At 48.9% G+C, this 25,753-nt stretch overlaps 1 protein-coding gene across 3 annotated transcripts in view; it reads right to left on the bottom strand.

Annotated features, from left to right (window-relative positions):
* PAX5 (paired box 5) overlaps positions 1–25,753 on the bottom strand; it is a 111,509-nt gene that overhangs the window by 6,596 nt on the left and 79,160 nt on the right. For all 3 annotated transcript variants that reach the window (XM_031609545.2, XM_031609546.2, XM_090132189.1), the window contains exons 8-9: positions 21,982–22,083; positions 4,721–4,807 (exon numbers count right to left, since the gene is read on the bottom strand). In XM_031609545.2, coding sequence (XP_031465405.1) covers positions 4,721–4,807; positions 21,982–22,083 — 189 coding nt within the window. The remainder of the gene's footprint in view (positions 1–4,720; positions 4,808–21,981; positions 22,084–25,753) is intronic.

The raw sequence follows: 25,753 nt of genomic DNA, 5'->3' as shown, positions 1-25,753 counted from the left end.
TTTCCGTGTTTCCAAGAGAGGAAACAAACTGACATGGTGCAAGAAAAGAATTACAAAATATTTCAAAGTTTTGTCATTTCAGCCTTCGTGCCACCAGCTGAGTTCCGTATGCATGAAATGTGAAACGGGTCACAGTGGGGAAGAGTCCCGTGGAACCACTCACGCTTGGACTCCTGTGGTTGACATAACTGGGCAAGTTTGGCAGAGCAACACAAAGCCTACATGAGGATCTGCTCCAGAGCAGCCAGTTACCAGATGTGGTAACTTCTGCAACTCCAGCAAAGCAGAGGGGCTGATTCTCCTAGGAGATGGGAGTGACACCAGTCCCCAGATGGGTGTGTATACAAATCAGCACAGCATAAACAGAAGTGGAGCCAAAAGTGCACTTTCTGCCATTTGCTTCCCATCACAGACTCTAGCAAACACTGTTAGCCAGCCATGTACAGGTTCAGTGTAGCAGTGCTCAAGCTGCACCACCTCCACAACCATGATGCATCCCTTGCATGTGAGACGACACCCTCTTTGGCTTTCTGCTCCAGTCTGTTTGGGGCTGCAGAGATTCCTGCAGCCAGCAGGATCAGCATTTTGCACCAATGGGTGGGCAGAGGGCTGAGGACCATAAAACCACTGCAGGCTGTAGGGTCAGCAGGAGAGAGAAGTCCACCGCACACCGTGTGTCTTCAGCTGGCTTCCCTTCTTTTGGGTACTTTGCCAAGTGCTGCTGGCTGAAAAGTTCAAGCACAGAGCTGGAATCTCACTGGACTCAAACAGGGAGCTTACAGACATTAAGTGTTAACTATCAGCTCAGAAGGTGGGTTACAGAGCACTGGAACAGGTTGTCTGGAGAGGCTGTGGAGTTATTCAAGACCTGACTGGATGCTGGCCCGAGTGACCTATTGTAGGGAATCTGCTTTAGAAGGGGAGTTGGACTCCATGATCTCTTGAGGTCCCTTCCAACCCCTGGGATTCTGAGATAATTGCCACACCCAGGGACTGCTTCGCCTTCTCCCCAAGAAACACCTCCTGCAGTGCTCCCATCCAAAATAGACTTGTCCATCCTTCAGCCATTTTTTCCTTCCAATTCATATTACCTTTCATACATTCCTTGGCACAGACGTTTCTGGCCCCTCCTTGTTCTCCACCTGCTCACAGAAGACTTGCCAGCTCCATTGAGCAGCCCTGCAGGACACCATCCTGGCCCCGCGACCACAGGCAGCCCCGAGCAGTGAGACGTGAAGCACAGACCACAGCCACGAAGCAAAAGCTGCCACAGGCAGCAGCGAGTTGAAAGCAATGAGAGAAAATGGCAAAGAAGTTATTGCAACAAGCCAGCATGAAATTGAATCGTTTTTCTTCATTAGACTGCCTTTCTGTTATCCACTCTTAGCGTGTGCTTGTTGAGCAAGGTCTGAGCTGGCGTGCCTGCCAGGCCCTGCAGACAGTGACGGACGGAGCTCCAGGCACACGCTTGCTTCCCAGCATGTCTGTGCACACGCTCCCGTGCACATCACTACATTACAGGAGCTTCAGGTCATCAGCAGCACAGCGCGGAGAACACGAGATGCCCTCTTCTCCACCTCCTCACATTGTTTCCTGACTTATCCATTTGGACACCTGGCTGCAGCTCCGAGATGGACGCAAGGCAAGTAGCCAGTGCTGCAATACCAACCCTCCCAGCACGGCCATGCAGAAGCCCAGGGCTGGTTGCACTGCTGCTGCAGACAGTGAGCTGTGTTGTGTCATGCAGGAGGTGCAGGCTATATCCTGTACAGAGCTGCAGGTGATGCTGGCAGAAGAGCACGAGGCCAGGGAGCTGCGTCAGGAAAGTGCTTTCTTCTTCTGCCCTTGCTTCTCTTTACCACGCTGGAGGACTGAAAGTTGTTTTCTGCCCATCTGCTGGAGTTGTGGATCACAGCACTCCTTTCTGCACAGTCACCCATCGGCATCAGTTCTCAGGCTGGCTGGAGCAGATGTGAGTGGGCTGCAGATGCAAAAGGAGCAGCAGGCACAGTGAAGGCCCAGCACTGACAGCATGAAGCTGCTTTCCTTGCGGAATCACACAGCTCTGCTCCATCCGCACATCTTTCCCAAGCATGGCCTAGGGGTGGAAAAACTGGCTTACCTCTCACTGCTGCTCCAAACTCACAGGAGAAAGACCAGGGACTAAGCACTGAAACTGCCACACCATCCTCAGCTCTCTTTGTTCCTATTCTTTTTCCTTTCCTCCAAATCATTTTTCAGCCCAAATGCTCTTTCTTTCACTTGTAAATCATTGCATCTCTCTTCTAAATTCCTCTTTCACAGATCTGAGCTTGGTGTGATTGCCGCAGAGCAATTCTTCCTGGTCAGAACAGGGAGTTAATTAAACACAGGCGCTGCTGAGTGCTTGGAGTATTACAATTTCATCTTGGTGAAGGGAGGGGACTTAGTAAAACAAACTGTGTCAGTCTGTGTACTACTACAGATTAATTTTGTCAAGGTTTCTGCTTTGATGTTGATACTGCCAGAGCTTGCTCTCCAGAGAGAATTATTAAATGTACTCACGTATACTGAGAAGTGTGGAAGCAGCGTGGATCCAGCTTACATTAACCTCCTCTCCAGTGCAGGTGCCCAGGCACATCTCATGAGTCTTGTGGCTGTGCATGGAGGGGTACAGCAGGCACCCGAGGCTCTGCAGCAAGGTCTGCAACACGTCTGTGCAACAAGGCTCCTCCTTGTCCAGGGTTACCAGCGAGCAACTGAGACCTGGCCATGTGTGGAGTGTCCAAGACTACAGGGATCCAGGCAGAGCTGCGTATGGCTGGGCTCCCTGCAAGGCTCAGATTTGCTGGTTGTTCCAACGCAATGGACATGGCTAGGATGGAGCTCACCTTCCCTAGGCTGCCCCTGTGAGGCTGTGCTCTGTGCTGGCACAGCGCTGGGACCCCAGCAATGCCTTGTCTCTCACTGAGCACTGCTGGCACAGCACCAGGACTCTCTCCAAGCCCCCAAAGCCAGCAGATTGGAAGCAGGCAAGAGGTGAGGAGGGGACGTTGCTGTGACACTGATCTAAACTGATGGAAGGGACGTTCCATGCTGCGTGGCACCAACTCTCACAGCTCTGCGTACTGAGCCTTACAGTCCACTCCCTCTGCTGTGGGCAGAATGCATTTGTTGCAGCTGTACACAAACTGTGTTCTGCCTACAGAGTCAAAGAGAAAGAATTTGCCCCCAGAAATTATCATCCAGAAATGAAACAAGGACACCAAAGCAAGTCCTTTCCAAGACCAGTGGAAGTCTGCAGGCATGAGTTTGCAACCCAGCCTTGCCAGAAGCCACTCTTGTTATGCAGGAGGATGGGCGTCAGGTTGGGTTTGCATTTATTTGTAATATCCCACTGGTTTCTTCACAGATTTGCAGGGGAAATGAGAGAAACATGCAAAGCCTGTCTTCTGAGGCCTGTCTTCAGGTGCTTCAGAGCTTGCTTTGCCTTCCCTTCAGCAGCAGGAGTTTAAAATATCTCATTTGATTCCAAAGGAGGTACAAAAACAGCAACTAAGAAATCACTGTGTGCACTCTTCAGACTGGCTAAAGCATCTTCTTCCACACAGCCCAACCAAACTCTTGCAGGCAGTCCTGGCTGCGGCCATGGCAACTGCAGGTTTAAGCACCAGGGCTCCTCTGGCTTTGTACAGCTATGCCCATCGATATTAGCTGAAGATCTGTTCTCTGATTTATGATGGAAGCACGAACAAACCCTTAAATGTGGCACGGAAAATAGCAGTAGCTTACCAGCACCATGGCATGAGAGGCAGAGGCTGTCTATTGCTCCCGAAGGATTTGTTTAAGGACAAGAACCATGATGAATACAGCCTGGGTGGCTCAATTACATGGGGACTCAATTACTTAAAACAAAGAAAGTGGATGGGGAGGGGAAAAAAAAGACAAAAATTCAAAATTATTTCTCTGCTGGAGGTCACATACAACAGCCCTGTCATCCATAAATCTGGAAATCTCCAAGGCACGCTATTCCTCTGTTGAAAGATGACAATTAATTGGTATTTTACTTACCTCATCCATGCAAATTATGCAGGGAAAAATTCTAATTACTGCATTCTACATGTGTACAAGGTCAAAGTGGGCCATCTTTTGACAGTGGTGTAAAATGGATTGTGTTTATGCTTCACACGAGGGCCATGATCCTGCGTGAGCCGTGAGGCTCCTGCTCCCTACTGTTTGTGAGAGCCCATGCAGACATCTGAGACACTGCATGAGCACAACAGGCACTGCAAACCCACGTAACGTGAGGTCTGGAAGAAATGCAAATGGCTGGAACCAGCAAGGAGACAACACCACTAAGGATAGCAGGGCTAACATTCAACGACAAGACACAGCATCTCCCTGAAGAAGGCACCCCCAATAAAACGACACCAGTTTTGTAGGTACAGGATTCCTCCACTTCAAGAAGTGGGCTTCCAGCAATGCCTTTTGTCTGCCAAATGATTTTATGAGGCAGAAATGGGAAGATAGGGGCATTCAGCATCCGGCTTCCTGCTGGTGAAGGGAACTAGGAGGTCTGCTGTACCCAATGGGGATCTGCAGCCACTCATCAGTGAAGAGCACTGGGACACAAGACAGCTCCAGGCCACGCATCCTGCTTATCCTGGTGATTGATAATTGCCACTGGCTTATAAATGAGTACAGCTTGGAGCACGGCCCCAAAGTGGGGGCAGCAACTTACCCAGAAGTCCAGGATTGGGAAACCTCCAGGAGTCGTTGTAAGTTGAGTACTGTGGGTGGCTGTATGGGCTCCCAGAAAACTCGCTCCCTAAATTAAAGGGAAACAGAAAAAGACAAAATAAAGGTCATTTACAGTCACTCGTGTGGGGAAAAGCACACAAGTTCAGCATCTGTTGTATTCCAGTGAAAGCTTTCACAACAGCACTGCCAACCACCCTGTCTGTAGAAGGGCCGTCTGGATGGCCAATTGTTAAATGAATACAGTCATCTTCTGTGTGTCCTTTTGCAATCCAGCTCACACCTTCTGAGTTAGTGGGATTTCCTCGTGCAGCTTGTGCTGCAGGAACAAGATGGCTTGCAGGAGTTGAGAAGAGGAATCTGAGACCAACCTAGAAGCCCTGGCCATTGCCTCCACATCCCTGCAACACTCAGGGCAAGAAATGCTGGGACAGAGCTGCTCAGCCAGTTTCCCTGTCGGCAGAAGATAAAACAGCTGATCTCCTAGGTAGTGAACACCATTCTAGGCTCTCCAGCAGAACATGGCCCTGGACCCATACTTCCATCAGTCGCTTTAACAAAGAAAGAGGGATGCTTGCATCAGTTTCAGGAGTTTTTGAAACCCTCCAGACAAAGGCAGAGTGAAGACTCAAAGTGTCTCCTCACAGACTGCTTTCTCCATCTTTTTTTTCTCTTCACATGTCATCTCCTGTTTCATACCTGAGCTGCAGTCTCTCCAGGGCAGCACCATGCATAGCACAGCTCTGACCTTGGGTAGGGTACCTGGTTCCACTGCTAAGCAAACAGAAATGTCACTGTTGTTTCATTAGAGCATCTCCCATGAATGACAGTTTCTCTGTTCTCCTATCTTTCTTCCACATCTCTTTTCCTTCCAGGTTCACAAACATATACACGCTAAACAGTGCCATGAAGAAAGAACAAGGCAAGGTTGCAGAGAAAGCTGCCAGGCTGAAGAGAGAAGATGCTGGCTGCACCCTTCATGTATTCAAGTCCTCGGACACAGAATGGCTCACATCTCATACTGGGGAAATCTCCTGCCTCAGCCAAGGGGCAGGCCTACAACACACGTCTCCAGCTGCATCTCTGCTGGGTCAGCACCCCAGAGCACCACTTGCCACCACCTGGCATAGCCACCCACCTGACCTGGAGCCACCGCCTCATCCCAGCCCAGAGAGCAGCCTCTCACTCTGCCAAGAAGCTCATTTGCAGACCCCAGGAGAGAGGCATTAATGCTGTGTTGATGGTTCGGGTATCACAAACCTCCTGAGCCGTGCGCTGCTGGGAGAGCACCATTTGTCTGCTGCTGGCATGAAGCAGCATCTGTGCTTGCTGGAGGCCGTGCAGCGTACATGCATAGGAGCGAGGTGGAGAGGACAGTGCCTGCTCCCTGCTGCGCAGCCCTTGCACAAGAAGCAGAGGTGCAGAAGAGCGTGCAGAAGAGCGTGCCCGCTCCCCTGCTCACCAGCAAACAGCGGAGGCTCCCCGTGACACTCACATCCAGACCTGCACCCTGCATGACCTGCGCCCACCAGAGACAGAACTGCACATCCCTGCCAGCACAGCGCCGTGTGCCCCAGGCGTTTCAATGGGTCACAGCACTCCCTCCCACCCTACACCACGCGTGCTGCTTTGGAGGCAGCAACGCCTCCGAACACGCAGCCGTGCTGCAGATGGAAGCAGGCTGACATCTCATTGTTCCATTCTCTCCTGCCTCGCTCTCCTCCCCTCAGAACCTCTGCTACCCCCTTTCCTTCTCGCGCACACATAAGGACCCTCTCTGGGGATGTGCTGGTGCCTGTCAGGCTGAGGCTTCCAATTCTCTGTTTTTTATGCCTCAGTGGTCAGGGTGTCAGGCTCCTGCAGCACACACCAGCCAGGAGCTGGAGGAGTCACTGAGCACCATCAGCTTGGTGACAGTACCGTGTGCTTCTTAACATACTCTGCATATCCATCAGCCCTGCAAAAAGAGGCTGAGGGTAGGGGGGGGTTGAGGGGCAGAGAGGGAATAGTAAATGAGAGAGAGAAACAAGTGAGTGGTGGAGGGAAAGGAGGGATGGGAGAGAAAGGCTCAGGCCCTGCTATCATCAGGGAGGCAATTGCTGTGGCTGTAGGTGAGCTAAACTGGATGAATGAATGCTGCATCAATGCCTCATGGGTTCCACCAGGTGTTCCAGGCCCATCAGCATTACTTTCCAACTGCACTGCCAACCAGCCCAAGCTCTATGTAAAAAAAAAAAAAAACTAAAAAAAAAAAACAAAAAAACACAAGGAATCACAGAATCATTCACCCAAGGGCTCACACACACTCGCACACATGCCTGTCTGCACTGTGGAGATGGAAGAGGCAGTCCTTCATGCTGAACAGTGCACACCTCCTCTCAGTGCAGGTCTGACAGCATGCCACCAGGATGCTCCCTGCTGCTACACTTAGAGGTGGAGGTTTGGGTGGAAGGTTTGGGAGGAATGAACAATTCAGAGTGACACTGCAGCAATGGGTCCTGGGAGAGGTGCTCCATCCCAGGATACCAGCACTGGGGCAGAATACAGTGCCTCTGGGCAAGCTGTGGGACTGAGCTGTGCAGCCCAGCACTGGTGGTGCAGCCATGGGGCTGAGCCATGCAGCTTGGTGGTGGTGGTGCTGGTGAGCTCACTTGTCCATTATGTCTCCTCTAGGAACTGCCAGCTCGTTTTTACCAGCCTCTTTGTTTTAAGGTAAAGTCCCGCTGCGTTTCCAAAGTGATGTGCAGAGGAAATGAAAACTCTGAATTCAAAAATCACAAGAAGTATTTGAAGAAAAAGATGCCACGATTTAAAAGAACTGTCCCTGCAAAGGGGTTGGGAAGACTGCGTGCCCCTCTGCACAAAGGGTGCTGGGTTCAGTCCACATCACAGGACTCATCACTCCAGACCTCCTACCAGTGCCATTCTACTCTCAGGAGCTCCATGGAGCACTGGGGTGCTGCAAACCATCCTTCACTGAAAGGGAAAAGGAGGGGGCTGAACAGCAGAAGTGCAAACGATGCTGTCCAAAGGAAGCAAGATGTGTGGGAGGACATCAGTGCAGTGGGTACCACATTCTTCCTTAAACGTCATCCAAGTCTAAGGGAAGATCTGCAGTCAATCTCAATCAGTTTAGGATCTTGGTAGATAAAACAGGAAATAAGTTGCATGTTTGACATCCTTTTTTGTTGTTTATTGAAGGGATGCTGTGTAACCATAGAGGAATATACACCAGAAGGGACCCTTACGGGTTACTTGCTCCAAATTCATGCTCAAAGCAGAGCTAGCTTTGAAACAAGCCATATCCAGCTAAGTTCTGTCCTTTCCAACCTCAATGGCTATGATTCTCCCAGGACAAAGGTTCCACAGGGCTGCTGACTGCACTGTCACCATGCAGCACGAAGAAGATCCGGCTTGTGCTGTTCTATCCATAACAGCTGCCAGAGCTGTTGATAGCTCTCCTGCACTCCTATCTTCGTCCATGAGTGTTCCACAGAACAGAGGGTAATGACAACTCTGCCTCCTGCTCTGACAGTGACTGGCCATTGGTCTACTTGCTCTCATCCAAACAAAGTGGATGGGGACGCTAAAAAATAAAGGCACGAAAGAAGACAAGAGGTACCAAAGCACAACCCTACGGAACAAAACACGTATTTCAGATGTAGTGCTCAACCTGGAAAGAAACCAAGTGGGAAAATGTGCTACGTATGCCAAAAGTCTGCCATTTCTTACCCAGTTTGTCTCAGTGAAACTAACAACCAGTTGAAAGTCCCAGGACAAGCAAACAGAATTAATAAAGCAGTCACTGAAGAGCAGGCTTGGAAAGTTTTCCTGTAGGAGTTAACAGCCCAACATGCAACAGCAATAACTGTGCTGCAGAGAGAGACTTCTGAGGGAAAATAGCAGCTTCTGTGTAAGCACCATGTGTTTATTTTGGCTTTTGGTGCACATTGGACAGCAAGCCAGCCCATTCCTAGTCTCGGCACAGGTAGATCTAATAGAGCCAGCCCCACCAAGATGTCTCTGCTGACTGCAGCAGGAAACAGCTGCTCATCCCCTGTCGTGCCATCCTGCCTTATTGACAGGTTTGTTACTCTGAGATGTACGCAGGCACAGAGTGAGAACACAGCAGAGCATGGCAGTCACAGTGCGAGCTCCATCTCCTCCTTGGTGGGCTGCAGACCTGACGGCAGCACTTCCCCATCTGCCAGCTGCATTCCACTGTCCCACTTCTGCAAGGAAAGCGAGGGCAGCAGTGTGGCAGCACATGGATAAGGAAGGGTCAGTGATGACAGCAAAGGCAGCTCATTGGTTTGCCTGATGAGACAAGAAACTCGTGCCACCTCTTTGAGATACCTCACAACATCTGCCTGGTGCACCACGTTTCTCCTCTCGCTGCAGTTTCAGGAACACTAAGGAGGCAGCAGTCCCAGTATCTAGAAGGAATGGGCAGAAAGCTTCTCTAATAGCCTTGACCAGCCTTGTGATAAAAGGATTTGGGCATCCTGCAGCCCTGCATCCCAAACACAGGCAGAGAGACAGGGAGAGGGCAGCTGGACAGAGGAGGGAACTTTAATGAAAAAGAAACTTTTCCAAAGGGAACCAAAAAGTTCCATTTTGGAAAATACTATCATCAGTGTTTCGAAAAAAAGGAAGGTACTGTTCAGAACACCTGAGACCCCAAAATCTGAACTAGAAGCTGCTGGCAGCATCTGGACCCTGCATTGTCTGTCACTGTGTCAAGCAATTCATCCCTTACACACAGGAAAAAGGTAAATAAAACATTAATAAACAGTAAAAGAGAAATGCTTCCTGTGGAATTGTTTCTTCCTTTTTTATTTGGTGAGGATGAAATAGAAAGTAACAGATCTCAGGGAAAGAACAGCATTTGCAAATGGTTTTCAAGGAAATCTCTCTTTACACATAACAGCATCACTGTTCAATTTGTTTGAAAACAGCATGACAAAGCTATGACTACATGTGCAGCCAGATCTAGGCAAGACAGAGCCCCTGGAGCTGCTGGGCAGCAGCAGAAGTCGTGCACAGAAATACAACGTGCATACAGACAGATGCACACTAAAAAAGAGAGATCAGCACCTGTACACGCACAGATACATGCACACTCTTTATGTATTTAGGCTTTTCTTGGTCACATCTTATGTTAATGAAAACCATCCACAGGGGCTTAATACGCCACGTGTAAATTCACTGTAAGCATCCAATGGATCGGCAGGCTGCTTACTGTCACATATGAATCCTTCCACTCAGCAAAAGTATTCTGCCTACATCTGTCACCTGTTTTTGATATACAACCACTGCCCAAACCTTCACACGTTTTCAGCATCCTGGCATGCTCTGGCTGTGTTTTTACACCTCTGCCAAAAAGCTGTGTGTTGTAGTTGCAGCCGGAAGGCACACAGTCATATTCAGATAATATCACTTGAACTTCCCAGTCCCACCAAGACTGCCAATTAACTTCTAATGAGAGCTATACATAATTTTATTTTCATTCAGACTGCACAGCATTTTCTCTTTCTTTAATCTTCATATTAAGTAGCACCCAGTCGAAGATGCAGGCTGTCATATTTAAAAAATCAAACATGCAGATTTCTGTAAGACTACTCATTTCCAGGAAGCCACGAGGCACAGCAGCCCCACCAGTGAGTAATGAGTTGTGGGTTAAGGTGGACGTACCTTGCTGTGAAGTCATTGTACGATTCTCGACCCGTGCTGCCTGCCATAAAATTTTAATGCTGCCTCTGACATATTTATGAAATACCTCACCCAGTCTTTGCAGGATGACAAAAAGATTTACACCTGTAATTACTGCGAGCACATAGGTGTTAGGTATGCACTTTAAACTTTTGTACACAAAGGTATTTAACTTTAATACAACAAAGGTAGGTGGTGCCACAGAGCAACCATACTGCAACTGCATTAGGAGAGAATTACCTCCCAGTACAAAGAGGACAACGGCCCAACTCACCTGCACAGAAAATGGAGTTGCAATTACTGATGACAAGAAAGTTGCCCTTCCCCATGGTTGACATCTGCAGAGCTGTCTGCTCTTCCTAACCAGACACCAGAACTCAACATTTCGGGACTGTGGGTGGACACAAGAATAAAGCAAGGCAAGCCATGCTAATGATGCATGGGCTGTTCATGCCTCTGCTGGGGATTCAGAGCTAAAAATGAAGTTCTTCTGAGTACTGCCTGTCTTGTATACCTTGTGAGCCAACAGGGGAAGATACCCCACTGGACCTTTTGCTTGCAAAGGACTTGTGGGTGATGTAAAAGTTGGAGGTCACCCTAGACATAGTAATCAACAATTAATAGAGCCTGTGATTCTTGGAGTAGTAAGGAGAGAGGCTAGCAAAACTGCTGCCTTGGACTGACAGAGGGCAGCCTGCAGCCTGTCTGTAAGATGTTTAAGGTGATGGAGTACGTCCAAAGAAGGGCAATGAAGCTGGCAAAGAGTCTGGAGCACAAGTTTTATGAGGAGTGGCTGAGAGATCTGGGGTTATATAGCCCAGAGAAAAAGAGGCTCAGGGGAGACGTTATCATTCTCTCCAACTCCCTGAAAGGAGTTTGTAGCAATGTGGGGGTCAGTCTCTTCTCCCAGGCAACAAGCAACAGGACAAGAGGAAATGGCCTCAAGTTGTGCCAGGGGAATCTGAGGCTTGATATTTGGAAAAATTTCTTCTCTGAAGAAAGGGTATGAAGCATTGGAATAGGCTGCCCAGGGAAGGTATTTAACAGACATGTAGATATGGTGCTTGGGGACGTGATTTAGCTGTAGAGCTGCAGTGCTGTTAATGGTTGGACATGATGATCTTGGAGGTCTTTTCCAAGCTAATGATTCTATGACTCTAATAAATTCTCCAAACTGTGTAATTGAAATGTTACGTTGGGATCAGATGAAAATATTCCACTCCATTCTTCATTCTGGTCTTTGCCTTTCTTTTATAATTTCAGCCCTTGTAATAGCATAATATGTTGTTATGTTCAGGAATTACACAAGTAATTTAACTAATTGCACAAGTGGCTATAAGATTACAAGCCATAACAATATATCCATAACGTGGAAAATGGAGTTCTAACACCTGGAAATTAAGAATTTTGGTAGCTTGATAAAGGTACTTTGCTGTTGACACGGAAGCAGCCTTTATTAATGTGAAAATACAGATGTGAACAAGGGTAGGAAGGTGCACTGCTCACAGAGCAGTCTTCCACACCAATGAGACATAGAATCGTAGAATCATAGAATCACAAGGTTGGAAAGGACCTAAAGATCATCTAGTCCAACTGTCCTCCCATTACCATTACTATCACAAGCTACTAAACCATATCTTGTAGCTCCCACATGAGACATCCCGCTGCTGTTCTCCTGACCTCAGTTTCAGAGTATGCAGAGCAAACCAATGTTCAGCTGGGGCCAGGCCAGCACTTCAGACAACATCAGCTCACAGCTGTGTCCTTCCCTTTTTGCCAGGGCAGCAGCCCCTTCAAAGCAAGGAAAACCCTCCCATCTTATTCTAAACCTCTGCAGGGATGAACGCTCCCAGTTCAGGAGCTGGGAGCCAGTATTTTGTAACCAAAGCCATATCAGGGTGAAACCTGCAGCCTGCTTGGTCTGACCAGAAACAGTTGGAATAGCAAACTGTGCCAAGCATAAGAACACATTAGGAAGTGAGTGCTGATGGGAACTTCATTACCTCCCAAGCAGCATTCCCAGGCAGGCTGATGCTCAGGGACATCACAGCCTGTGCCCTGGCAGGAACCTGTGGCACATCCTGACAGCCCAGGGTAAAATCCCATGGGAAGATGCTTCTTCTTGAGTGCTGGCATTATGTTTCTCTACTTCACTAAGTGCAAAGGACTTAACACTAAAGAGCCTTCTGTAGAATCTCTGCTACAAAGAAGGCTCATGTGAGGAAGAGATGACATGGCAGCATCTTTACCCTGGCACAGAGACCAGTTGTTGAGACAGCAAGCAGCCCTTCCCCCTCCTTTACATTGCTGATCTTGCCACTGATTCCACATACACATCTTCATTCTGCAGTAAAACATATTCCAAGGAGTTACTTTTCTACAGGAAAGCTGCTGTGGTGCAAAGTAACCTTTGAAGCTAATGCCTGGAACTCCAAGGATTGAGTGGATTTACTGTGAAGCAGATGCCAAATGGGATCAGTTTTAGTAACAATCAGGGGGAATTTAAATTTCACAACTTTTTTTCCAGTCAGTGTAGAGACTGCTCCACAATTTACTGCAGCCACAGCTGACAGACAACATGCAAACAACCAGCATCCAGTGCCATATTTTGTCCTAGAAATTGGTGAATGTTTTCTTTCTGGGGATGCCTTACTTCCCTATTCTGGTTCTTTCTCTTCTCCTGGCACAGCAAGAGCTGTACGTGTCCTTGTGAGCAGGACATGCATGAGATGCTTCATCTAGCTTTCCTGACCTACATCCCTCTGTGCATATACTTACAACTGCCTGGTACAGGTGCACAGCACAGAGCAGTTTTCCAGCACAAGTACTACTTCATACAGTTTGACCGCCTCTATTTTAAAAGACATCCTCAGACAAAAGAGCTGACATGGAAACGAGGTGTCTTTAGAACTCCCTCTTTCATTTTGACTAAGATCTTGCTTAAAATTTTTCACCTGATTTGTTTTTCTTTCCATTGCTTCCTGCCTTAGTTTCTTTGCACACTGATATCACATCAATCATACTGCATTGTTATCTACTGTAATGTCTTGGCATTTGACTTGTTTTGCTGATGTTTCAGTGTGTCCAGAAACTTCTGGAAAGAGAACACTTAATTCTCAAGGTATTTCAGTGTTTGGTCTAAATATCAATTTGTGACTATGTGAGTTTGCTGCAAGACAAATGTTCTATGTTCAGACAGTCCAACCTACCACTAAACTCCTTACCAGCAAACATCATGAAAAACTGAGCTCACAGTCCATGAAAACAAGTCCAGTAAGTGGTAAAAATGCTGAGGTCAGAATTAACATTCTGCAGAAGAGTTGTGACTATTTGCAGACTCCTGCAGCTGCAAATAGAAGAAAGCTGGGGGCTCAGGGACAGACCCTTGTCTCCAGCCTCCACTTGCATTCCATTGACAACACAGACAGACTGGAAACAGGAAACATTCCATTAATTGCAGACTGACCTGGCAAGTGTTTAATAAGACTGTGAAGCTGCATGAGTGTCTGAGCTCACAAGTCAGCCCCAGTCAGGTGTTTTAGCATAAACAGAAACCTGGGCTTGGGAAGATGCATGCAAAGCACACCACCTCCATGGGCTGCTAAGAGCAGTCTGTGGACATGCTAGACAGGGTCTGACACTCCAAGCTGAAAAGAAACTGCATTCTGCAGAGCACAGACCAATTGCAGAGCTTGGATGTGACCAGAGTTTAGACTCTTGCTCCCTGCATGGTGCTGCTTGATTGCTGCTTTCAGCAGCACACAGCTGACTTGGTGCATGGCAGAGTGCAGCCAGCATGGTGCAGGTATGCAGCAGCCATGCTCCTTCTGCTCGTGGGTGCAGTGGGCCATTAAATGTTTTCTCCTCTGCTTCCTTCTGAGATCTGAGCACTCTCTCACACTCAACCATACCGTGTCAGAAAACCTCCTGTTTGATACTACTGACTTGGTCTGCTCCTCCACTATCACCACCCATGTTATTGCTCCTATCACTCCCAGCACAGTTTGGCGGACACTCCCTACTGTTTGTGGAGCAGACAATTTGCTGTTTGTAACTGCAGTGTATTTATTACCTCAAAAAGGTGAAGGCTCAGAAATGACACAGTGTTTTCCGTACTCTCTGATGCTCAGGTTTGAGGAACTCCATCACAAGCAGAGCTCAGCTCTGTAAGCACACGCAGTGTGTACTCAGCTGGCAGCCCTTCCTGCACGCCTAGGAAGCAATGACTGCACTCGGGACAAAAGAACCCTCCCTGGATTTTCAGTGCCTTGCTTTGCTAATCCAAAACACAGCTTTCCAAACTCCGAAGCCTCATGGCCTCCTAATTACATGCAGTTACTTTGCGTTTTGTTTCCATCAACAGATAATCAGCACTGGCACACACACAAAAAAAAAAGCCAACAGGAGGGGCCTGGAGGAGAACAGCACAGGAAGCCCAACTCGCAGCCCCACAGATCGGTGGCTCCCGCTGGCATCCTGCTGTGCAGTCTCAATGGGAATGAGCCGACACCGTGTAAAGGCAAGCTCTGCTGCTCAGCCCTGCACTGATGCTATCTCCTGCAGCGCTCATGGAACTCGTGGTCAACAGGCAAACTTTCCGTCCACAGCCACCTCCTGTTGCAAGTGCTGGGACAGAGGCTCAGTTCATTGTGCTCACAGTGCTCCGGGGAACTCAAGTGTAGGATAGGAAACAAGAGAGGAAAACTCCTAATGACATTAAAAACAAACAGCTGTCATTGCTTCCAAGGCCAGCACCGCTCCCAGAAGATGGGCAGAGAGTCAAACCCGCAGCACTGAATGAAACACCATCAGAAAGCAGCCTCTATTTTTAGGCTGCTGGCAGCATCTCCTTGCGGGTGCGTGAGCTCAGCTGCTCTGAGGCAAGAGATAAAAGCTGCAGCTTTACTGCAAGGCTTATCCCGGGCAGCCGGAGCTCCTCGTGCAGCACCACAGCGGCTCTCGGGGCTGGAAGCACAGCCATCCTCGCCCGCGGGCATGAAAACGCCTTTCCCTCGCCCTGGGCGCAGCACGGGCGCTGACCGCCGACTCGGGCACTCCTCCTCCTGCTCGAAGCCCTGGAGCTGGAGCCCTTTCGCCCCTTCCTCCGGCCGGCCCCAGGCGCGGTACGGATGGGGCACGGAGCGCCCGCAGCCCCGCGGCCGGCAGAGCGGAGCCGGCTGGGCTGTCACTCAGAGGAGCCCCTCGGTGCTCCGTGTTGGGTCTTCCTGAGGTGGGGGGGAGTCGGGGGGTGGGTCTGTCTGAGCCGCTGCTGTCAGGGATTTCAGACGGAACGAGGCACCGAACGCGGGTCTGACAGCTCGCCGCCGAATTAGAGCTATTTGCATGCTAATTTTCACCGTGCTTAGCTCGCTGGCAGACCCGGAGCCAGAAGCAGCCTCTGCGTTGTTTGGAACAATGCTTGACTGATCTAGCGGCGTTAACGAGCAAATTATGGTAATTTTGTTATTACAAATTCATAGAAATTTCCAAAGAGTGGAGCAATACAATATGTTTTTTTTTTTTTTTCTCCTCCTCCTCACTCCTAAATACGGAACCTTTTGTTTATACACACTTTGCTTTGCTTACTTATGTTTAGTTATGCATACTGTTTCACTTCAAAGGGAGGAGGCAGGAATTACAGCCGGAGCGAAGGGAAGCAGATGAGCTGGATTCGCCGTGCAGATACCTGGGACGGCATCCCCAGCTGCTGTTATCAGCAGTGCCCTGAAAGCCTGGAGGCTCGTGGGCCTTGCTCAGGATCTGGGCTGTAGGAAGGAAACCTGTTTGGGAACAGAAGATCCAGAGGCTGTTGGCTTTTCCTTCTTAACCCTTCACCTTCTCGTCCTTCTCAGCACAGTTTCTACATCAGTTGAGGGAAATAAAATTTTATGTATGCTCTGTCCAAGTGCAGAAGATGCACATCTGAAAGATGAATAACAGAACGTTCCTCTACACTCCTCTGGTCCTGGCAGCCCCTTACTTAAAATGTATGTGAGCAGTAGATAAGCATGTATCAGTTTCATAACTACTTTGTTATTAATAATAATAAATATGTACTAATCATTTGTCAATTGATTTTCAGTCTGTTTCTGCACTGAGATCTCTGTGATGCTGCATCACTTGCTTCATCATATGTGATGAAACTTACGTAGAATTCGTTCTCTGATACACAGAACAGTGGGAAGAGATCTGTGTGAAGCAGACCTAAACCTGGGAGAAGGCAGTAAGCTCGCTTACGTAGAAAAGACATCCTCCAACATCCCAAACATCAGTACTTCCTATTTCTTAGCAGCGGTGTGACTCCCCAGCTGGCAGCTTTGGATTGCCTACAAGGTTGCTACATCAAGCACTTGCCCCAGCATCACACCTTCCACCTTCCTACAAGAGCACTGCCATGATTTTCCATGGCACCTCCTTTCCCTGGTCAGGCTTTCTGCCTTGAGAGCAGTCCCCTCAGATGAGTATACAGAATGAGCATCTCATAATGCACACATTTTCCTGAAGTCCACCAGGGCAACACCGGAGCATCGCTGAGCACCCTGACCCCAGGAGCCCCAACCAGATGAGTGCCACAGAGGGCACAGCAGGGCATAGGGGGATGATGGAAATAAGCACAGTGTGATCCAGCCTACACCAGAGCTGTGCAAAGCCAGGATGCTGGCACAGAGTCAGTGATCGTAATCGGAACAGGGACAAAAATCCTTGTTGAGATCTCAGTGTATGAAGCAAGCGAAGCAGATGGCAAACAGATTCAGAAATCATCACCAAGCTCTAAGGAGATAGCTTGCCGCTTTCCACCCCACCAGAGGAATGCCAAGGTTAATTCCTTGTTTTCTTGGGAGATCTTTTCAGTAAAGAAACAGCTTGATTTTCCTTTCTGTTTTAAAGGTGGCGGGAACTCCACTGTTCTGGTAAGCAGCCAGTTCAGCCTCGTGCTGTCCATCGGGACACTGCTCCGGCTCTGACACTGATGGCCTCTACCAAACCACACACAGTGACTTCTTTGTCAGAGTCTGTTTGTCAGTGTGTTACCTCCCAGCTCCCTTCCTGTCACATTTACTGCTTCACACCATCACGAGAGTTTGGCATGGGCAGGGTCGGGACAAATAACACAGATATACAATGATAGCAATGACCAAAAGGTTTCAGCCTGTAGGAAAGCCTATCCCTGAAGGCTCAGTGCAGAAGCTGCTCACTCATTCCTGCCTTTTGATCCCAGCCTCAACACAGCACTTGTGTTCCTGTTCCTTGTAAAAGATCACTGTATACCAAGCAGGTTGACAGAGGGTGTTTTCCCACCCAAGACTGGATGGGAGAAATAGACCAAGCAGAGAAAAGATACACAATCTGGCCTGTCTGCATCAATACCCACTAATTGCAAGGAAAAATTCTTCTAAAAACCATGTGTTGTTTTTTTTCCTCCCAACATCATTTCTGCTTTGCTCATCAGGATGAGCCTCTTTTTTTTTTTTTTAATGAAAAATTGTAAGTGGCACTATTGCTATTTTTATACTTTTCAAAGACCAGTTTTGAATGTCAGTGTTTTCAGGTCCCTTTAGTTGGGTAATTGCACATGGACTTCATATAAAGGAAATTCATTTGTTCAGGGTCACTGCATGGTTTTTCATTAAAAACAAATTACCGGTGCTCAGAAAGGACATCTGGGTTTCAGGAGTCCCATTAATGACTGTATTTTCAGCATCGCTATTCTGGATGCTGTACCCTTTCCTGTCAGCCCGTGCTCCAGGCCCCTGGAGGACGGTGTGAATGACAGCCCTGGGGAAGGCAGGGCACGAGAGAGGGCTCCTCCCAAAGACAAGGAGAGAGGAAAGAGTGGAGAAGACACAGAGGGTAACGGGGCTGTTATCTGAGCACCTCTGAAACCAGGGCCAGAAGAGCTTTTAACATGGGCAAGCTTGAGCTGCTGAGCACAGAGCAGCCAGGCACAGGGTGCAGGCAGACAGGAGGTCCGAGTGGGTCCAGAAGCTGCACCCCGGGGTGCTGCAGGAGGGCACAAGAGTCAAGGGTGGGAGAAGGGTGGAGGGCTATTTCTGCAGGTCCTCATGGAGCCATCAGTCTCTGTCCCTGTGACAAGGCAGCTGCCAGAAGGCTCCATCGAGATCCTGAAGGTGATCCACACCTCTGTTGTTTAACAGCAGCTCTGATCCGGAGCAGAGCTCTCACTCCTGTGTATCTGTGAGGACTGCTGGCACCACTGGTTCTCAGACAGCCACCTCCTGGTACATTATGCCAGAAAGAAGCTCAACGATTCTGTGGTGTGTTTTCAGCAGAGCTGTGACCAAAACACACCGTCACATAATGATGGGGTAATCAAAACTGCAAAACTGCAGCAGGTCTCCTGGCCCTGCACACAACACGGTGAGCAGAGAGCCAGATCAGGGTGCTCAGGGCTGGAAAACCCACAAAGACAGAGACAGGTCAGCTTCTCCAGGCATCTGAAGACCTCCAGATGAGTGGAAGTTTGAAGCCTTCCCATGTATCCTATCTTTGTCTGTTTCAATCAACATGTACTGCCTTCCCTTGTGCCCCCTGTGAATGGATAAAGGTATTACAGAGGATGGATCCCTGGATGCATGTCACAGTGCTGTGCTTGTATCCAGCATGCAGGCAGAGCCTGGCACCAACCACTGCTCTCCAAGCTCAAGCATCCCACCAGTTGTCTTCCCATCTAGCTGTCCACCAGCAGCTCCACGCCATAGCATGCAACAGGGCCTGGGGCGGCCATGCAGCAGGTGAAGAGGGGAGATGCTCCTGCTGATGGAGAGTCAGGACAGGCTGACGGTGGGGAGCCTTTCTTGTTCAGGTGGAGAGCAAGGACACGGGAAGAACAGTAAGAAGAGCACAAGGAGCTGAATCCATGCGTGCTTGGTGTGAAAACACCAAGGGGCTCAGACATTTCCCTCACATTTCACACACGCCGTGTGAGACGGACACCGCAGACACGAGGCAAGTCACCAGCAGTGCAGTGAGGAACCAGTGAACTCGCTGCAGCACAAGCAACGTCTGCAGGAGGCAGAACAGAACCCTTCACATCTCACCGCGGATCTGCTGCTCCCACACCTCTCACTACTTGGCTCTCACAAATTATGAGCAGAAAGTCGTGGCTTACAATTAAAAAGCTGATCGGGGAAGCATATTTCTAGCAGGTGCTCTGAAGACTATGACAAGGAAGCAGCAGGTCACAAAGTGAATCCCTGTGAAAAGGTAAAACGGGTGCACACAGGCATGGTCTGTTTCAGAACAACCACAGATGTTCTGTGGCCCCAGCCCTGATCTGACAGCTGCCTTTGGGTCAGCCCTCAGCCTGCCATGCTCTCCCCAGCCAGGCTCTGAGACTGGCCCTGCAAATGACAGGAGGCAAAGAAGAATTGGGAAGACGTTTGGGATGCTAGTTAGCAAATTCTCACTTAAATGAGAAAGCAAACCTGAAGAAATTGCAGCTGACCTTCACACTAGCTGGAGCAGAAGGTTGTTATTAAAGGAACCAGTGAGAGGAACCGTGCAGTTATTCAATGTAACGGGTCACAGAGGCCTATGTGTAGTTAAAAATAAAATCTATTACCCAGGAAAACTGGCTCAGATGACTGTACATCACCGAACCCCCTCTGGATTTCCTTGTGCTGAGCTCTGCCATGACCATCACTCTCAGTTCTGTGTCCTGCTCCAGCAGGTGTGCCCAGATATCTGGCAGCCATGGACACGTCCATTCCCCAGCATCCACCAAAAAGAAAAGGAAGAGTAAAGCCGCTGGGAGGTGACAGAGACTCAGAGCTGCATATTGGGTATAAGGAGGACCAGAAGTAGGCAACAGATTCCCACAGGGTTTCTAAAAGCCTCCAAATCACCGCCTTCAGGTGCACACAAGCTGCCTGGAGCTTCCCACGGGTAAGTTGACTCTGCAGATGCCAGATAAGGGCAATCTCCTGCACGCCTTCCTTGTCCCCAGGTTTACCCTCAGTGGCCTCAAGAAAAGCAGGGGCTCAGGGCTCTGGTGAAGAGCCAGCACAGGAGAGCCCAGGCAAGAGCTGAGGGGACTGGCAGGATGGGACACCTGACATTGCTGGCCCCTGCTTCCCACTCACTGTGCTACATCTCTAAGCTGTGTATGTAACAGCAGGTTCATTCACAGCACCCTCATTTGCCCATACATCTCCTGTGGCCTGCCTGACACACGTCTGATTCACTCATCCTGGTGTTCCAAATGCTCAAAGTGTAACAGTCATGTTAAAAAGTTAATGGAAGTGCAGACCTTCAGCTGATCTAAGCAGCTGGCAATGCCTCTGACGTAAGAGCAGCCTCAATGAGGATGGAAAAGCTTACCAGTAACTCTGTGTGTCCTTGAGAAATAGCATGCAGCAAGGAGTCAAACCTTTCAGATCTGCATTCGGATCTTCACATCTTACCTTTACAAGAGATGAAGAACTACCCAAAAATTATATTTGATGGGTAAAAATTATTTCAACTTAGCCTCTGATCTAGCTTCCATAACCAGCACAAGTAAAATGGCTGTTTCTTTTTCTTAATTTCTCAGTGATCTCAATGAACACATTTTACAGATTATAATCAGTTTGGGACAAAAAATACTAATCCCAAAATAGCCAGGACAATAAATAACTGTCATTGACTACCGCTTGCTTTCTGAGAGTGTTGTTTTCAAATCACCACCTCCTGGAGCCATGTGACTGCATATGAAATTCCACTTTGGGAGGTTTTCTTCAATAACTGTCTGACCTTGCTGACTCCAAAGTGACTATCTCAGAGGACCTTAAAGGCTTGGAAAGCAACAGGCAGGGGAAAGAAGGAGAATCTCCGAGTAACCATTCATTTTCAAACCATGTGATACTGAGACAGGGGAGGTTTAGGTTGGATATGAGGAGGAAGTTTTTCAGCCAGAGGGTGGTGAGGCACTGGAACAGGTTGCCCAAGGAGGCTGTGGATGCCCCATCCCTGCAGGCATCCAAGGCCAGGCTGGATGTGGCTCTGGGCAGCCTGGGCTGCTGGTTGGTGACCCTGCACATAGCAGAGGGTTGGGACTGGATGAGCACTGTGCTCCTTTGCAACCCAGGCCATTCTATGATTAGAGCCCAGATTCATGAATTTTAACGTGTAAGTTCAGGGCTTGGAATACTTCTTTCTCTTGTAGACAGCAATGTCTGTCATGCTCAGATCAAAGACAGCAGAGTCTGGGGATAAATCCTGTTGTTTCCTTCAGGCTGAAAGGAGGACACTGATTTCCAGCAGCACTGGGCCCCCTGTGCTCAGACAAGCCCATGCAGACTCCCTAGCACCAGGCATTCACCGGCTGCTTGCTGCCAGCACCCCAATGTCACCATGCTGCACAGACCTGCGTGCACATGCTCAGCCAGTACCAAGTGAGCACTGCACTGACTATGTGACACACACACAAGCCAAGCTCTGCCAGACCGGGAACCTGAGCTCTCAGCTCCCACCGACGCCACGCTGTCCCCTGCAGTGCCGCCTTTCCACCCCCCCTTCATTTTGCAGACTCACCAGGCACCATTCCTGTCAGCGCAGGGGCAGAATAGCTGCCCTGTCCAGCAGGGGGGACGTGCGGAGGGTATCCTGGGAGGGTTGTGCTTGCCAGCTCTCGACCTGAGGAATCAAACCAACAAATCACCACGTGAGCATCACTGCTGGCAGACGTGCTTCTACGCCTTCCTGCAAAGACAGCCACCTGTCTGTCACAACAGCTCCGCAACTCTCAGCAAGGAGCTGGTAGGAGAGAGGAGAAACAGTTCTGCTTACTCTATCAGCTGCCATCATGCTGTGGCAGAGCAAGGGCTTGAAAGGGGAAGAGCAGATCCCTGCAAGGAGAAGCAGCCCTGTTTTGAACTCCAGCTGCTCTCCTTTTTATTCCCAAGTTTCTCCAAAGTTCAGCTTTGTAAAGTCGAAGTTTGTAAAATCATGCTGATTCTAACAGCACTTCCCCAGGAAACTCTCCAGAAAATTACACTGTATGAGCTGATGGATTGCAGAGATCTAAACGTGATAAGGGCATTATTTCCATCTTCCGTTAAAGTCACTTAGGGAAACACAAACACACACACACACATTGAGACATGAAGTAATTTCCAAAACGCAGCTGTTGTTCCAGCAAAAGGGCAGTGACGTTCACAGCCTGATGCAGCACTCCTCGCTAGGGAAACCTCCTTTCATTAGGGTCTGCACAGGTCTCCCACACAAACTACACTGCAGAAAGCAGGCTGTGGGCCGCCCCCTGTCTCACCATACCATCACTCATCCAGACTGCTGAGTGCCCTCGCTTCTAAGCCAGCTCCAGGCAAAGCTGCACACAGCCCTTGGGCCCACGGCTGTGGATATTTCACCAAAGGCATGGAGGAAGCAATGGCCGCACCCTGCCAAGACAGCATCTCCCACAGTGCAGATCATCTCCAGGCAGGGGAGGAAAAAGGGACCCTGTTCTGTGTGCCACCTGCAGCAGGGGTTTGTCCCCTGTCCCCTGGCTCAAATGTCACCTGGATGCTACTGAGCCTAAAGCATGGAGGAGATCATTCAGGCCGCAGCTTGCTTCAGTTTCACAGGCTGCCCATAGAGGTTGTGGAGTCTCCTTTTCTGGAGACCTTCAAGACCCACCAGCAACCACTGCTACACTGCTGGCTGCAGACACCACCAGCTTTTTTTTTTTTTTTTTCATCAAATAGAAAGTGAGACTGAAGGGAAAGAGCAGCATAATGTGCTTGGCCTTAACCAGGTCACTGATTAGCTGACAAACACTTGGCTACATTCTGCAGATAACTAACTGCTTCTGATCCTCTCAGCAAGGGTGAGAGTCCTGAAGGCCATGAAATTACTCCATCCGCATTATCTCTGAGGATGAATATTCAGAGCACTTTGGGGTGCACCTCCTCACTGGGTTCCTTCATGCTACTGGGGAGTGCCCTGAAGTCTATCTGCAACGTGGACTCCAACCCATCATATGCCCTGGGATTCATTCGCCCACCCAGACCTTTAATTTAACCATGCTGTTTGAGTAGGTGACAACTCAACCCACAGTATGGGGGTTGGAACTCCATGTTCTTTAAGGTCCCTTCCAACCCAAGCCATTCTATAATTCTGTGACTCCATGATTCCCAGGTCCCAAGCAAGCTCTTACTCATCCACGTATGATTTTTGCCTTTGTCTCAGGCACTTAGGGCAAGGCAAGGCAAGGGAAGCACTACACCTTCACTTTTAGCAGCACTCTGGGCACCACAGGTGATGTGCAAAACAAGGTTTGGAAAGGCTCTGAACCTTCATCCTGAGTTAACATATTCTGGAAGTTGACGGGAGGACACAACTGAGAGGATGGGATGCTTTCACGTGAGTGTGGATGGCACTGGTGTCAAACAGCACACCACTTTCCTACAGTATCCTGTTTCCACAAACCAGACAGCAAAGTGTCATCACCCACCAGAACTGCAGTTAAACCAGGGACCAGTTCAAAGAATGTTAATTGGCATAGGATAAAATCAGTAGTGAACCCAGAAGTAATGTTTGAACAGAAAAGCATGAATACAGGATTATCTGCACTCCACAGCCCTTGTCAGAGAACAGTACCATACAAAGAACCACTCTCTGAAAATGCAAAGATGCAGGCTAGAAGAGGACCACGTCTGGAGGTGATCCTGGCAAAAATTCACCACTTCCTTATAGCAGGCTGTCACAAAGTCTGATGGATTAAAGTGCTGCAGCACGCCAAGTAATGTGACATTTAGAAGACGTTTCCCAACAAAGTATCTTGCAACAAGGAGCACGCTGGTCTAATCCAGTCAGTAAACGTGTCCATCTTGAGCTTGCTACAGGGATGAAACGCTGCACATCATTTTGAGGCTTATTCCTGCTGGAATTCATTCTACATTCCTCCAGAAAGTAAAATATAATGATGCTAAATAACAACAATATCAACTGGCGCAGTGGGACCAGGGGCTGCAGATGTGTGTCAGAGTGCTTGGCCCTGCACTCAGCAGATACGCAATGAATGCCCGTCCTTCCATTCACCGCGAGCTGACAGCGTGCTGGCACTGAGAGCAAATTATCATTTCCCAGAAAAAAAAGTGCAAATAAGTAATTTTCTTCCATAAAAGAAATTATTTTGCAACCAGCAGCGGGAAAGGTCAGCAGCACCTTCCCCAAGCAGGCATGGCCAGCAGCACTCGGACATGGGCAGGTCTGCACCCCTGCACAAGATAACGGCCTGGCAGCAAGCAGCAGAAACTGCCTCCCCCATCCCCAAACCACAGTGGGAGGAAGAACGAGGGAAGGGTTCAGAAACATTCTTCATTTTACTTACCTTCTGTTAAAGAAAAGAGGTGAAGAGCATTTCCAACTGTGTCTTTGTACACTGCTGTGTGTAAATGTGAGTCCAATTAACTTCACACTTAACTACTAATGAAATTATCTCATTTTGCTATCAGCTCAAGTCTCATCCATGGCAGTAATTAACCACTGGGGGTTGTCACTCCTAGACACATGACACGAGGACTTCCCCAAGCTCAGGTACTTCAAACCCTTGCAGAATTCATTACCCTGACAGTGTGAAAACCCTTCACTTTCAATACCACAGGGCACCAACATGTTTTGTTGTTTTTTTTTCCCCTTTATCTAACTGATTGCCAGTAACAGTATGAAAGAAATGAATGCACTGGAGAGGTAATTAATTACTGCAAAGGACACATTAGAAAATGCAGAGGGTTCAGGTGTTGGGGGTTAGCTCAGGAGCCCTTTTGCCAATGCAATAGAACAGACTCTCTGCAATAGAGGACTTGTAATGGTTCTCCCCGAGAAGACCCACGAATTGTCCATGTGTCATCTCCCAGCCACTTTCTCATGTTTCCAGCAGACCGAGGTTGCCATCAGCTTAAGAACACAAAGACAGGGCAGTGCACTGGGTTCACGGTGTGGTCCTAGTTCTCCAGATACAGGTTCGAGCAGAGAATAGATAACCTGTACAGTAAAAACCAGCTTTCCCATTTTGGTGAATCCCTCACACACGCTTGCTTGTGCCACAGACCTGCTCACCCAGGAAGGTCTCTGAAATGGGCACCTGAGGCAGTGCACAGCTCACATCCTGCCCAGCACGGTGCTGCTTTTCCATGGAATCCAGAAGCAGGGAGGGTCCCAGGCAGGTAGGACACAGAGCAGGGAGCACAGAAACCCAACTCATTACCAAAACTGACTTTTCTCTGGGAAATCTCATTCCCACAAGAGATCTTCATACGACAACTTCTTTCTTTGGCAACTGCAGATTTTGATACTACCACCT

The sequence above is a fragment of the Phasianus colchicus genome, chromosome Z (genome assembly GCF_987193195.1).
Source record: "Phasianus colchicus chromosome Z, bPhaCol1.hap1.1, whole genome shotgun sequence".
Taxonomy (NCBI): domain Eukaryota; kingdom Metazoa; phylum Chordata; class Aves; order Galliformes; family Phasianidae; genus Phasianus; species Phasianus colchicus.
This window is presented reverse-complemented; position numbering and strand designations above follow the sequence as displayed.